At 35.9% G+C, this 12,286-nt stretch overlaps 2 protein-coding genes across 3 annotated transcripts; one reads left to right on the top strand and one right to left on the bottom strand.

Annotated features, from left to right (window-relative positions):
* The first annotated feature begins 554 nt into the window (after positions 1–554).
* Positions 555–5,765, top strand: LOC120523574. 2 transcript variants are annotated; one of them, XM_039744983.1, is made up of 3 exons: positions 555–1,632; positions 3,216–3,434; positions 5,694–5,765. In XM_039744983.1, the coding sequence occupies exons 1-3, from the start codon at positions 1,274–1,276 to the stop codon at positions 5,719–5,721; spliced, it is 606 nt and encodes a 201-aa protein (XP_039600917.1). In that variant the 5' UTR covers positions 555–1,273; the 3' UTR covers positions 5,722–5,765. The 2 variants fall into 2 exon arrangements, with proteins under 2 accessions (XP_039600917.1, XP_039600916.1); XM_039744982.1 differs by lacking the exon at positions 5,694–5,765 and adding an exon at positions 3,524–3,935.
* Positions 3,921–9,610, bottom strand: LOC120523573. The gene is given in 10 exon segments (XM_039744981.1): positions 3,921–4,474; positions 4,572–4,786; positions 6,607–6,696; positions 6,918–6,988; positions 7,090–7,129; positions 7,373–7,425; positions 7,780–7,934; positions 7,937–8,102; positions 8,263–8,384; positions 9,553–9,610. Coding segments are annotated over 9 exon segments (1,116 nt in total). The 5' UTR covers positions 8,353–8,384; positions 9,553–9,610; the 3' UTR covers positions 3,921–4,238.
* Positions 9,611–12,286: the final 2,676 nt, after the last annotated feature.

The raw sequence follows: 12,286 nt of genomic DNA, 5'->3' as shown, positions 1-12,286 counted from the left end.
GTCAGGGTGTACAAAGCTTTAGAAGCAACAGCAGCACTGAAAAAGATTAATTCATTCAATAAGAAACCCAGCCAAAATCAAAAATATTTATTTTTAAGTAAGTCTAAGAGGTCATTGGGGACAAAAATTCACCACAATAGCACAAGACAGACAAAGAAGAGAGAAACAGCTGTAACAGTGCATCTCTATACGCATTTGTGAATAGATCGGGTTTTCTGGGGTGGTAAGCGGATACCCCAGAATTTTAAACTGAAAAGACAGGGTGTTATCCATGAGATGAAGCCTTGGAGTTCTGATTTTTTATGTGGAGCACAGGGATAGTAGAGATCACTAGCCTCTGTAGCCATATTGGACCTTCTCTAGACCAGATGATGATTCAGTGACCTGTCCCTGAAGTTAACACTATTTTGGTTAAAAAGATGTTCATTGTGTGTGAATTATTAAGTCTTGAGAGGAAATCAGGCAAAGATCTCACTGGAAAATACGGTGGCCGAGAAGGGCAAAACAAATTTACCATTTCACGAAACAAATTTATAACCATTAAGACAAATTTACAAAGGAAATTCAAATTAACATTTCAGAAAACAATTTTACAATACTGAGAACAATTTACAACTCCCGAGACAAATTTACAAGCGGTAAAACAAATTAACAGATCAGAAAATAACTTTACAAGTGGCCCGAAACAAATTTACAAGCGGCAAATCAAACGGAAAGGGTAGATACAATACACAGGAAGTGCTTGTTGCTGACCTTGTGTGTCATTCAAACTGTTTTGCGAGGGTAAAATGAGTAGAGTTTGTAGCGATTAAGCACTGCCAGGCGACGATGTTTTGTCCATTTTGTGGTAACCATTTTAGCCAGCTGGCTCGCTTTTGTTATTCTTGTGGGAAATGTTTAGACTTTCTAAAAGAGGCTCTCCAGATGGAAGATGTGAAACGTTGTTGTATAGGCTATGCCAATGAAGGCCACTCCTACAATGTAATCGTTGACATGATGTCCTTTTACATGGTGTTAACATTAGCTTGCGGTGTCTTAAAACTAAATTTAGAGAAGCCGGGCTATATCGTAGAAAGGAGTATTCCTCCACAAACGCTGCCAGGAATGCCATCAGGTTGGAGCTTCGTGGACCTGGACAACCTTTTGGCTACCGAACGATGTGGCAAGTACTTAGGCAAAAGTACAATTTGCGAGTAAAGGGAGATGATGTTATGGTTTTACTCCGGGAGCTAAATGAGCACGCAGAAGGTTTATAAGAAGAACCTACCACTCAATGGGGCCGAATTATATGTGGCATGCTGATGGTTACGACAAACTAAAGCCATTCGGATTTGCTATTTCTGGATGCATTGATGGATTTTCACGTAAAGTATTGTGGCTTGTAAGTGGACCAACAAATAACAATCCATCAGTGATCGCTCACAATTTCCTAACTTGTGTGCGACGCCTTGGTGTTGTGCCCATGAGACTGAGGACCGATTGCGGCACGGAGAATGGCATTATGGCTGCAATTCAATGTACCCTACGTCACCAGCACGCCGACTACTACTCGGGAATGTCTAGCCACATGTATGGCTCATCCACAAACAATCAACGCATTGAGTCGTGGTGGTCCATATTCAGAAAGGGAAGGTACGTGACCTAAATGAAGTATCGCTCTTCATTATTACTGTTAGCCTACACATTTTACAACTGTGATGCATGTTAAGGAAAAACAAAATATTAAGTTACGTTAAGGCTGCTGATTAATCACCATAAACGTGTTAAAAATGTATGGGATTAACTTTTTAAACGCATCTCCTAAATGCGTTATTTAGGATCCCTGGTCACTTACTGTCTTCTGTAGTGTTGGGGCAACGGTAAAGGTTACGTTACATTAGGGGTGCCCAAGACGTCGATCGCGAAGGTAGTGCAGGTAGAAAGCGTTGCATTCAAAAAAAAAAATTTTTGTAAACGTTAGTCTATCATATATCCTCCCTATGGCATTTGCCACTTGATTGACATACAGGGCGGCCAGTCTGAGATCTCTTTTCTTCTAACACACTGGTCATTCTGTACTCGCCATCAAACGCGCGAGCTACTGCAAAACTCTGGCTGTGATCTAGTTCTTAGATCTTCCAATTTATATCGACTAAAGAAGGGATTTAAAAAAAAAATGTTTGGGGAGGGTACGGGCTTTATGTGGAATTGGAAGAGGATTTTTTTTTTCTCACAATGTCCCAATCGAAGTGCGTTTGTCTGATCTGTCAAGCTATCATTGCTATTCCAAAGAAGGAAAATGTGGAAAGGCACTTTCGAACTGTTCATAAAAACTACGAAACTGGCTTCCTTCAGTGATCTGAGAAAGAAAAAGGAGAAGGAACTAAAATCGCAGTTAATTGGACAGCCGTCATTTTCACTCGGCTGAATTCAAAAGCTCCTTGGCTGCATTATTCGGCTCTACTTATTTATGCGAGTCAGCCTTTTCCTACATGACGATTATTAAATCCAAATACTGTAGTGACCATAAATGTATTGAATTGTTATTGTGCCATAAAGGTTATTCAGTTATGCAAGGTACGACAACATATTTTATGTATAACGTATACTCTCTCTCACTCATATATATATATATAATTTTTAATGTAGGAGATCATTTCGACCTGATCATTTTAAAAGGAGCTCGAAGCCGAAAAAGTGTGGGCACCCCTGCGTTACATAGTCAAGCCGCTCAAAAATGATAATAATTACTGTTTTATTATTAGGATTAGTACGGTTTTATTTCCTATAAGTACTGCCCTTTTCTCAAAGTCGTTGCCTTCTGAAGTTGTCACATAGTGCCTGCGGTTCTTCAGGTCGTTTGGTGAGCTGCATTATAAATAAATGGAATTCTGTTTGTTAATATCTTGCTCAGGAATAATGGAGTTCATGAAAATAGATTTATTTTTATTATAAGTATGGTTTTTGTATCTCTTACTTTAAGAAAAAAAGTGCAAAGAAAAGCACGGTTTGTAATGCATTAAATTTTTTAAGTAACTATATAACATATTTGGTTACTTTTTTTTGTAAGTAATGAGGAATGTGACTAAGTTAATTTTAAAAGTAACACACACCAATACTGGTCCCATTTTTTTTCTTTATCTTGATATCATCTCTTGATCTACAAGTGTAAATAAACTGGTATGCCTAAGCAAATGGCAGAATTAATATGAAGTTTAACCCAGTTATTCATATAGGTCTCAGTTCTGGATGGAGTTATTTGCAGACCTCAGAGATGCAGGACACTTTAATGGAAGTCGTGAACATCAGTGCTTGCTAAGATTTTGCTTCAAGGATGTCATACAGAAGGACCTGGATGAATGCATGACTCTGTGGAACAGTCACCGGATTCGCCCTTCTACAACCGCGTCATGTCCTGGAGGAGTGCCCAATGAACTGTACTACTTACCACACAGGTAATGGATTATCATTTCCCAGTAACTTTGTTTTCTTTGTAGCTTAAATGTAAATAAATGTTATTACTCCGATCCATTTCTCAATCTAGATTTGGCTCCAGAGAGTGTGGATTTAGGATTGAATGTACAGAACTGGATACTTTCCCTGAATCAAATCAGCCAATGCATTCATGTGGTGACCTGAACATGCAGGAGTACTTGGACTTTGTTATGGAGCACAGTTACCTACAGAAGCCAGAGAACTGGGAGTCTGCTTCAGAACTGTACATACATCTTAAAGAAATTGCTCAATTATAATTCTTTGTAATAATATAATATAATTCAGATGTAATAATGTACACATTAATGAAACAGTGTGTCAAGCATGCGAAGAGTAACTTGTGCTGTCCATGAATTTTAATTTTTACTGGAAAAACTTCCACATCTGCCCTAAATTGTAAATAAAGGGTGAAATGAAATAAAGTGAAGTAAAAGTAAGGCAAAGTATAAAATAAATAAATGTTTAATTTTAAGTACTCTTGATTTGGCTTTATTACCAGGAAATCTCTCTTTCAGAGCTCAGGATTTGATGAAACAGTCCAAATGTAACATAATATAAACAAGAACACATTAAAACATCTTCAGTTGTAACTTAAACAATAATCAAACATGGTTTCTTCAAAATCTCAAATATAAAAAATGCAGCAGAGTTATATTACAAAATTAAATAGTAACAGTGCTAAAGTGTGTCCACCAGTGCAGATGGATGCGAGTTCTCTAGCTGTAGTGATTTATCCACATCTAGTGGACCCAATCACACCTGATTTAAAAACAGCCAAATCCTGGCGAATTCTGAATTCCAAAATCCATATGTGATTTAAACACACTGTATGAATCCAGCAGTGGTAATTTCATTGTGTTTGAACATGTGTTTGCCATTGGGAATGGTGAATCATCCAGGAACTCAATCCTCAGCAGCAGTTCCAATCCAGACGGGGAAAGTGAAGTTAGCCCAGTTGCAAACATGAAAACATCTTCCACGCAAACAGCAGCCTGACCTTCTGTAAAGAAACAGAATTGTTCATTCACATCTTGGCATATTAAGTATTATTTTTAACTACTTGTAAAATAAATAATTATGCAATCTATTTTGCAAACCTTCACAATCAAGGAGATAGTCAGCCCAGTAGCCTAATGTTTGTCCTTCTCTGAGTCTCCTGTTGCTCCCTGATGGACTGAGGTCAGGTTTGAAAAGTCCCTCAAGTTCAAGGGCAGTGACCTTCTTTTCTGAGTGGCACAGGACAGGGATCATCAAAGAAGGATGCTGCTGCAGTGCAGTCAAAAACTGAAGAGCTGAAAGACCATTTTTAAATCTAAAAAGTACAAAATACATCGTTACACTGCTATAAAGTGCTAATCACATAGTGTATGTGTATGGACAGTATGTTAAAAACATGATTACTCCAGTAATTTTCAGCATCTAAGGTAAAATGTGTTTTATTGTATTGAGTCATATTAGAGAAACTTAGTGTTGTTTCTGCATTTTCCCTTTAAACAGGAGTCAATGGGGTATGTTCTTAAAGCCTTTCTGAGTTTCTGGTTTTAGATCACTTATTTTAGATGGTTTAAAGGCTCGAACAGCATGCCTGCCCCCATGAAATGAGACAGGAATCAACTAAAACATTTTTGACCCTGACTCATCACCAGAAACCCTTTTTGAAATCATATATGTTGAAAATTATTGGAACTGTCCTTCACTAATAATGCAGTAGTTGCAAGTTGCTTGTTAACAACTGAATTGCAGACTGACATGTTTGCTTTGAACATGGCAATGTAACTTACAAAAATTGTAAGACTAGGATATGATGGTACCTGTCAATTACACATGAGTTACGGTCGATAATATACCATCGGAGGTAGTCTGATACAATTGTTCCCTTTTCTTCAAGAGTAGCCACATATCTCAGACAACCGGCTGTCTGTAACATTGTGCTATATTTTAAAGTACATTCTCACAAAGCTTCGACAGAAGCAGCACGGTCAATCTAAAACACAAAAAAGGGGCATATACAGTATATATAGTTCTCATAAATTTCTGTTCCATTACTTATCTAGTTTAACTCTATATCTTGTACAATCACAGAACAATAAATGCATTACTCTGTGTATGTTATCAAGGAAGTAATGATTTTCTCAAAGCACTGCCTAATAAATAAACCCTTCCCTACTATAGCATTATGCTTTTCCTACCTCTCAAAGCTTTCTTTATTTCTTCTTCAGTTACATCATTCACTGTTGCTTTGAATGACGGCTGGCCTGCAAGATACAGTACAAGATCTTCTGAGAGGAAATGCGGACCTGGGCCTCCATGCACAACTGATACCGCAATCATCTTTCCTGCCAAGAAGTACTCATCCTCCCTGAGAGCTATGAATGAAAATCATTCATATTTTAGAATTTTGGGTGATTTACAATTTGAACCACAATTCCAAATTGCTTTTAATGTTATTTCTACTGTTCCACACATATTTAGCAACTACTTTTGGAAACATACAAATATATTCCATAATGCATTAAAATCAAGACAACCCTAAGCATGTTGTTGCTAAATACCTCTGGAGCAGTTCAAGTAACAAAGTGTATCAGTGATGTGATATATAATTACAAGTCACACATCTTAACACTATGTAGACATACCATTTGCATTGTAGACTAAGTAAGTTGTCCTGTTGGTCCATCAAAAATTGGTCGGTCTTTAAGATGGTTCATTAGTAGAGTTAGAAACTCTCGTCTTGGACCACCTGTATCAATTCCATCCTCAAAAACACCAGCATCATCAGTAAATCTGACTAGCATATCACAGGTTTCTGAATATGTTGCACGCTTGAAGCCTCGGACTGCTCCATCCCAGACATTTGACCTTGTAATGTTGAACCGCTAACTCTTCAATGATCAATATGATGCGACAGCTTTGCAATGATATCAGGTAGTGTAATGTTTACCTCCTCTCTAGAATTACACAAGACTGAGTTACATTTGTGAAATGTCAGACAGTACACAGTTTTCTATTTTTTGCACAACACTGATGAACAGTAAAGAGCTTCTTTCACATATTATCACAGAAGTAATTCAATCTTTTACTATTAAGTGCATAGAGAAAACCTATTGCTATTGTCAATAACTGCCAGCTTACATGGTTGCGTCTGATAAATTCCCAAAATTTACAGGAACTGGCTCTTCATCCTCTTCTTCAACACATGGTGCATAAAGGTTTGTATATTTACTGTAAAGAAATTACCATTCCTATGTTAAAAGGCAACTCCACCCATTTTACACTAAAACATTCTTCTTAAGTAATTTCCAACCTAAGTAAATCCCTGAAGTATTGTTTGTAAGTTAACCATTCTACAGATATTTTAGAAACAATACGGCAGTTTATTTTTCATCTAATCTAAAAACGTCTACCAAGGGAATAGTCACATTTTGTCAATTGTTTTTGCTTACCTGTAGTAAGTGGACTTAGTCACATTGTATTCAGGTAGATCCAGAGTATCCTCAGTATCAGATATTACTATCTGAAAAATAAAGTGACATGGGGAACTTAAATGTCCAACACAATATAAAACAAAACTAAAAGAAAAAAATATTATGAGGTAACATTTGGTTCAATACTTACCTGTCCAGCTTGAATCGTTGATGAATGTCTGGATGCATCTCTGAAACATGTTAAAATTACCACTTTAGTACAACAAAGTATCATGGAGTTAAAAAAGAAATTTAAAATTATGGTAAATTATAATAATCTAGATAATTTTGCTAAATTTCACAATATTCTTACATTATTTACAACTTCATATATTTAGAGCAAAAACTCAACATAAACTCAAGGGTCTGTCCCAAACGTGATTAGATCACATTACCAGCTTACAGATTACTTACATTTGCAAATTGGTACTTACACTACATCTTCTAGTTTGTGTTTGGGTGTACTTTGGTTACAGTCTTCAAAAACCTGAGGGGAAAATACAGCCTATATTATTCTTCTCTTACTACATAAATACTTATCAATGTTGCCTGCTGAAACATGGCAAGTTGTTAGTATTTCTGACAGATAAACTGGCTGAACAATAATCAAAATGATTCATATGTGTTACACCAAATGCCATTTAAAATGTAAATCCTACTGTTTGTTCAAGTACAATGCAGGAATGTATTTTCAAACTCAATTACAGACATTACTAAGTAGCTAGCCTCTGTTGAACCAAAATATTGGCAAGCATTATGCACAGAACAGCTCTGGTTAAGATAATTAATACGGCCATTCAGTATATAGCTTTCCTAAATTATTTGTTTCATGTTAACTCACCATAGTGTCAGCCTGATTGAATTCAATTGTGCTCCTACTTGTAACAAAAATTTCAGAATCTGAGTCTGATTCTGAGCTAACATCCACTGCAGTTAAAGGAAACAAAATCAACACATTATTATGCATTATTATGTACAGTATGTCACAGCACTGTGAAATATGTAAAAGTGCTAAATCATCAGATCCACTAACCTCTTCATTTTCTGAACAGCTAGTTTCAGCAGATCAGGCGCTGCTACCAGAGGGTCTGTAAATAATGGGAGTGTTTTCCCTCTTGCAGGTTTTAAATCCCTTCCATTTGGCACCATCAATCCTATGTTTATCTAGATAAATAAAAGTAAACAGAATGAGTTTTCTGTAAATTATACATTTATAAGTTTGTTGCATAGAAAGTTAAACACCAAATGGGTCCACTGATTAAACAATAAACGTCCCTGCAACCATTGTCTTGTATACATGACACAAACAGTTAAGCCACCTAACCTGAACTTGTCTCTGTTCTTGTTTTAGTCGTCTTTTTGACCCACAGCTAAAGGACTGTCTTTCTTTTGATTTGAAGTTTCTGTAGTCCATGAACTGTTTATATGATGGGCACGGTTGTTCTTCTGGAATGAACAGAATTGAATATCAACACATTAAGGACAGAATAATTGTAATCATTTATGAACCATAAAATGTATTGATGTGTATTTAGTTCAACTACTTCCACAATATTGTTTAGTATAATTACTCGTAATATGTGACCTTTAGTTTATGACCACTACAGGTAACACTGCTTGTTAAAAGATGAGATGCAAAGGTGTGCTTCTATAAGATTTTTTAACCAAAAAAAACAAAAAAAAAAATTACATTTTCTTCACAATACTCTTAAACGGCATAAATATACAGTACACTAGGAAAATCCATTCCATTTCCTGTTGTAAAAGCCATTTGTTAGTTAGATTATAATTAGTTGATATTAGTATTTTGTTGTTAAAATGTTTGTGTATATATTAGTGCATAGTCAATGGGAGGTTCTATTATAATCCCTACAAGCTAAATTGTAAATGGAATATTCTAATTATTTCTTGTCATTCTGACTACACATTATTTCATTTTATGATCTGCCTTGCAGTTGGTAAGGCATGGAGGGCAAACAGCTTCAAACCGTACTGACATACTAAAATGAAGTCTATGTAAGTTTGCAATAGAAAGTAACAATATAGAAAGTAACTAATTTTTAACCAGAGAAAGCTAAGACTGTAATTAGACCGAGAATACACCTTTTTTCTGTTTTTGCCTTTTATTCTGTGTAATAACTTTTTTCTAAAATGTTGTGATTTTTTTCTTTCAAATTTTCAATAAACATTGTTGAAACGAACTTTATTGGACTGAGAAATTTATTTTTGTACATGTTTGACTCATGCTGGATCCTACCTTGCCAACTGATGCTCAACCTTTGGAAACGAAAAGACGCAGCTATATGTGTACTTTGAAATGTGCTGGCAATTTCTGAATGTTGAAAATAATACGAGACCAAATCATGTTTTATTTTATTAGGTTACAACCGTTACGAAAGTTAACAGTCCCAGTGTATGTTACGGAAATAATTAAAAAAACGTAAATGACTGCATTAAGTACAACACACATATATACTGTATATCCCAACTTGCACAGAAGTTGTTTATTTGAACGGAATTCTGAATGACTCGTACAACGTCAACTGAGCAATAATAATAATAATAATAAAAGCCTAGGATAGCTGGCTTTAGAAAGCGTAAAGAGTCCACTTACCGGTACTTTGATTAACATTTCCAGGTGGTTTAGACGTCGGCTGTGCATCTGGTTCTTCCGTGCGCTGAGCCTCTTTTAGAAAGTCTAAACATGTCCCACAAGAATAACAAAAGCGGGCTAACTGGCTAAAATGGTTTCCACAAAATGAATAAAACATTGTCGCTTGATTTACCGTCACAAACTCTGTTCAATGTTCCCTCGCAAAACAGTTTGAATGACACAAAAGGTCAGCAAAAAGCACTTCCTGTGTATTGTACCTACCCTTTCCGTTTGATTTGCCGCTTGTAAATTTGTTTCGGGCCACTTGTAAAGTTATTTTCTGATCTGTTAATTTGTTTTACCGCTTGTAAATTTGTCTCGGGAGTTGTAAATTGTTCTCAGTATTGTAAAATTGTTTTCTGAAATGTTAATTTGAATTTCCTTTGTAAATTTGTCTTAATGGTTATAAATTTGTTTCGTGAAATGTAAATTTGTTTTGCCCTTCTCGGCCACCGTAGGAAAAGGATTAGACTAGGGAAACCACAAGGGACATGATGTGAGAAGACAGTATTTAGGAAGATTGAAAGTGAAGAGACATTCTGCCTAGTAGTAAGAAGTTAAGCAAAATGATACCTTTTGTTGGCTAACTAGAAAGATTACAATATGCAAGCTTTTGAGGCAACTCAGGCCCCTTCTTCTGGCAAGATACAATCAAAATAACTGCCTGAAGAAGGGCCCTGAGTTGCCTTTAAAGCTTACATATTGTAACCGTTCTAGTTAGCCAACAACAGGTGTCATTTTGCTTAACTTAACTGAACAAAAATGGCAGTGGTATGGGGAGTGAGGGAGGGGCGGATGCGATTAATATTACGTAGGTGGAAGTAAGCAGACCGGGTGATGTTATTAATGTGAGATTGGAAACATAGAGTACTGTCAAGGATGACACCCAGACTCTTGACCTGAGGTGATGGAGAAACAACGGAGTTCTTAATAATAAGAGAAAGATTATCGGCTTTGGATAATGATGATTTTGAACCAATGAGGAGAACCTCAGTTTTGTCACTGTTTAATTTAAGAAAATAAAAAAAAAGAAAACAGGATTTAATTTTTATTAAAATTGATTAAAGTATCAGAATTAAAAGCTTTTAAAAACAAGGTCAAAATTGAAATTCTTTTTTTTGTACACCACTCAATAGTTTCATTTGTATTGAATGAGTATGAATTGTGGAATTACAATGGCAAATTTAGAACACATGGAGAGTGCAGAGCAAATGAGCTCTCTCTGCTCTCTCTCGCTGTTATAAATGTAATGTTCTTTCTTAGCAAAATATGTGCCTTACCTATGTTTCTGTGTAAAGAATGCTGATGAGATATGAAACATAACCCGTATTCAATGTGCATGATGCCAATTAAATGTATTTGTAAATCTAACTCTGTAGGAGTCAGTGCCTCAACAGCCATGAACCTCACTGCACGTCACTGGATATGAGGACTATTTACATCTCTCCGACTTACCAGTCAATTTGATTAGAACTCTGGTTTCTGGGGGCCTGAGCTGTCTTGAAAGCTTGCATATTGTAATTTGTTTAGTTTGCCTATAAAAAGGAGTCATTTTGCTTCACTTCTCATTGCATCCATAATGGCTAACATTATACAACACCCTAGTATTAGTTAAAGTAAAAATGTACATCCACTCTGCACCCATTAAGGTTGAAGCATTTTTTAGAGCCAAAAACAAGTAAGATTAATGATTTCTGAACAGATTTAGAGAAAATGGTAAAATTATTATTGTTATTTCAACCAACATTAGTTGTCCAGAGTTTGATTTCATTATTGTCTTATTTTAGCAATCTTTGCAGAATTAACTTTTTAATTGGACTTTTTAACAAAAAATGTGATTGCATGGAATGTTCAAAGTTATTCAGATTCTTCAGGTTAGGCGTGTTGATTGGAAAAAAGCTGCGTTAATATAATATGCATGAGAACAGATAGAAAGTGTAACACTCTTAATCAAATATTAAGCAAATGAAGCACTGTGCTATCTAAAAATATTAGAGGATGAAAGTCATTTAGTGTCTTATACAACACTTTTTACACATGGTCCCCCCATTTGAGGGCACCAAAATACTTAATGGCAGGTATATTAAAGCTGTCATATTTAGTACTCTGTGTGCATATCCCTTGCATGCAGGAACTGCTTGAAGTTTGTGATTCATAGATATCACCAGGTACTGGGTATCTTCAGCTCCTGCTTAATTTGTGGGTTAGTCCCCTTAAGGTATTCTTCAGCATATGGAAGGCAATCTTAATTGGATTTAAATTGGGTGACCATTCAAGAATTTTCTATGTTTTAGATTTAAACAACTCTTGTGTTGCCTTAGCAGCATGTTTTGAGATCATCATCTTGTTGTAGGATGAAGTGCTGTCCAATATGTTTGGAGGCATTTACACTGGATCTTGAGCAGATAAGTCGTTTGAATACAACTCAGAATCCATTGTGCAACTGCCATTAATAGTTCCATCACCAATGCAGATAATTGTGCCTGTACCTGTTGTAGCCATACATACCCAAGCCATAAGATCCTCTCCACCATGTTTAACAGATGACATGGTATGCTTTGGATATTGGGGAGTTCCTTTTCATGTTCACACTTTCCTCTGCCATCACTCTGAAACAGGTTAATTTTGTCTCATATATCCTCAAATCTTTTTTGTAGAAACGACTGAAATGTATGCAAATATCCTTAAATGAAAG

This window comes from Polypterus senegalus, chromosome 2, assembly GCF_016835505.1.
Source record: "Polypterus senegalus isolate Bchr_013 chromosome 2, ASM1683550v1, whole genome shotgun sequence".
Classification (NCBI taxonomy): domain Eukaryota; kingdom Metazoa; phylum Chordata; class Cladistia; order Polypteriformes; family Polypteridae; genus Polypterus; species Polypterus senegalus.
Note: the sequence above shows the minus strand (reverse complement) of the source record. Positions and strands in the feature narration are given on the sequence as shown.

Coding starts and splice junctions, on each gene's coding strand:
- LOC120523574 (XM_039744982.1), top strand. CDS start 1,274: ATGGGGCCGAATTATATGTGGCATGCTGATGGTTACGACAAACTAAAG. Junction 1,633..3,215: donor TCCATATTCAGAAAGGGAAG/GTACGTGACCTA, acceptor TTATTCATATAG/GTCTCAGTTCTGGATGGAGT. Junction 3,435..3,523: donor CTGTACTACTTACCACACAG/GTAATGGATTAT, acceptor TTCTCAATCTAG/ATTTGGCTCCAGAGAGTGTG.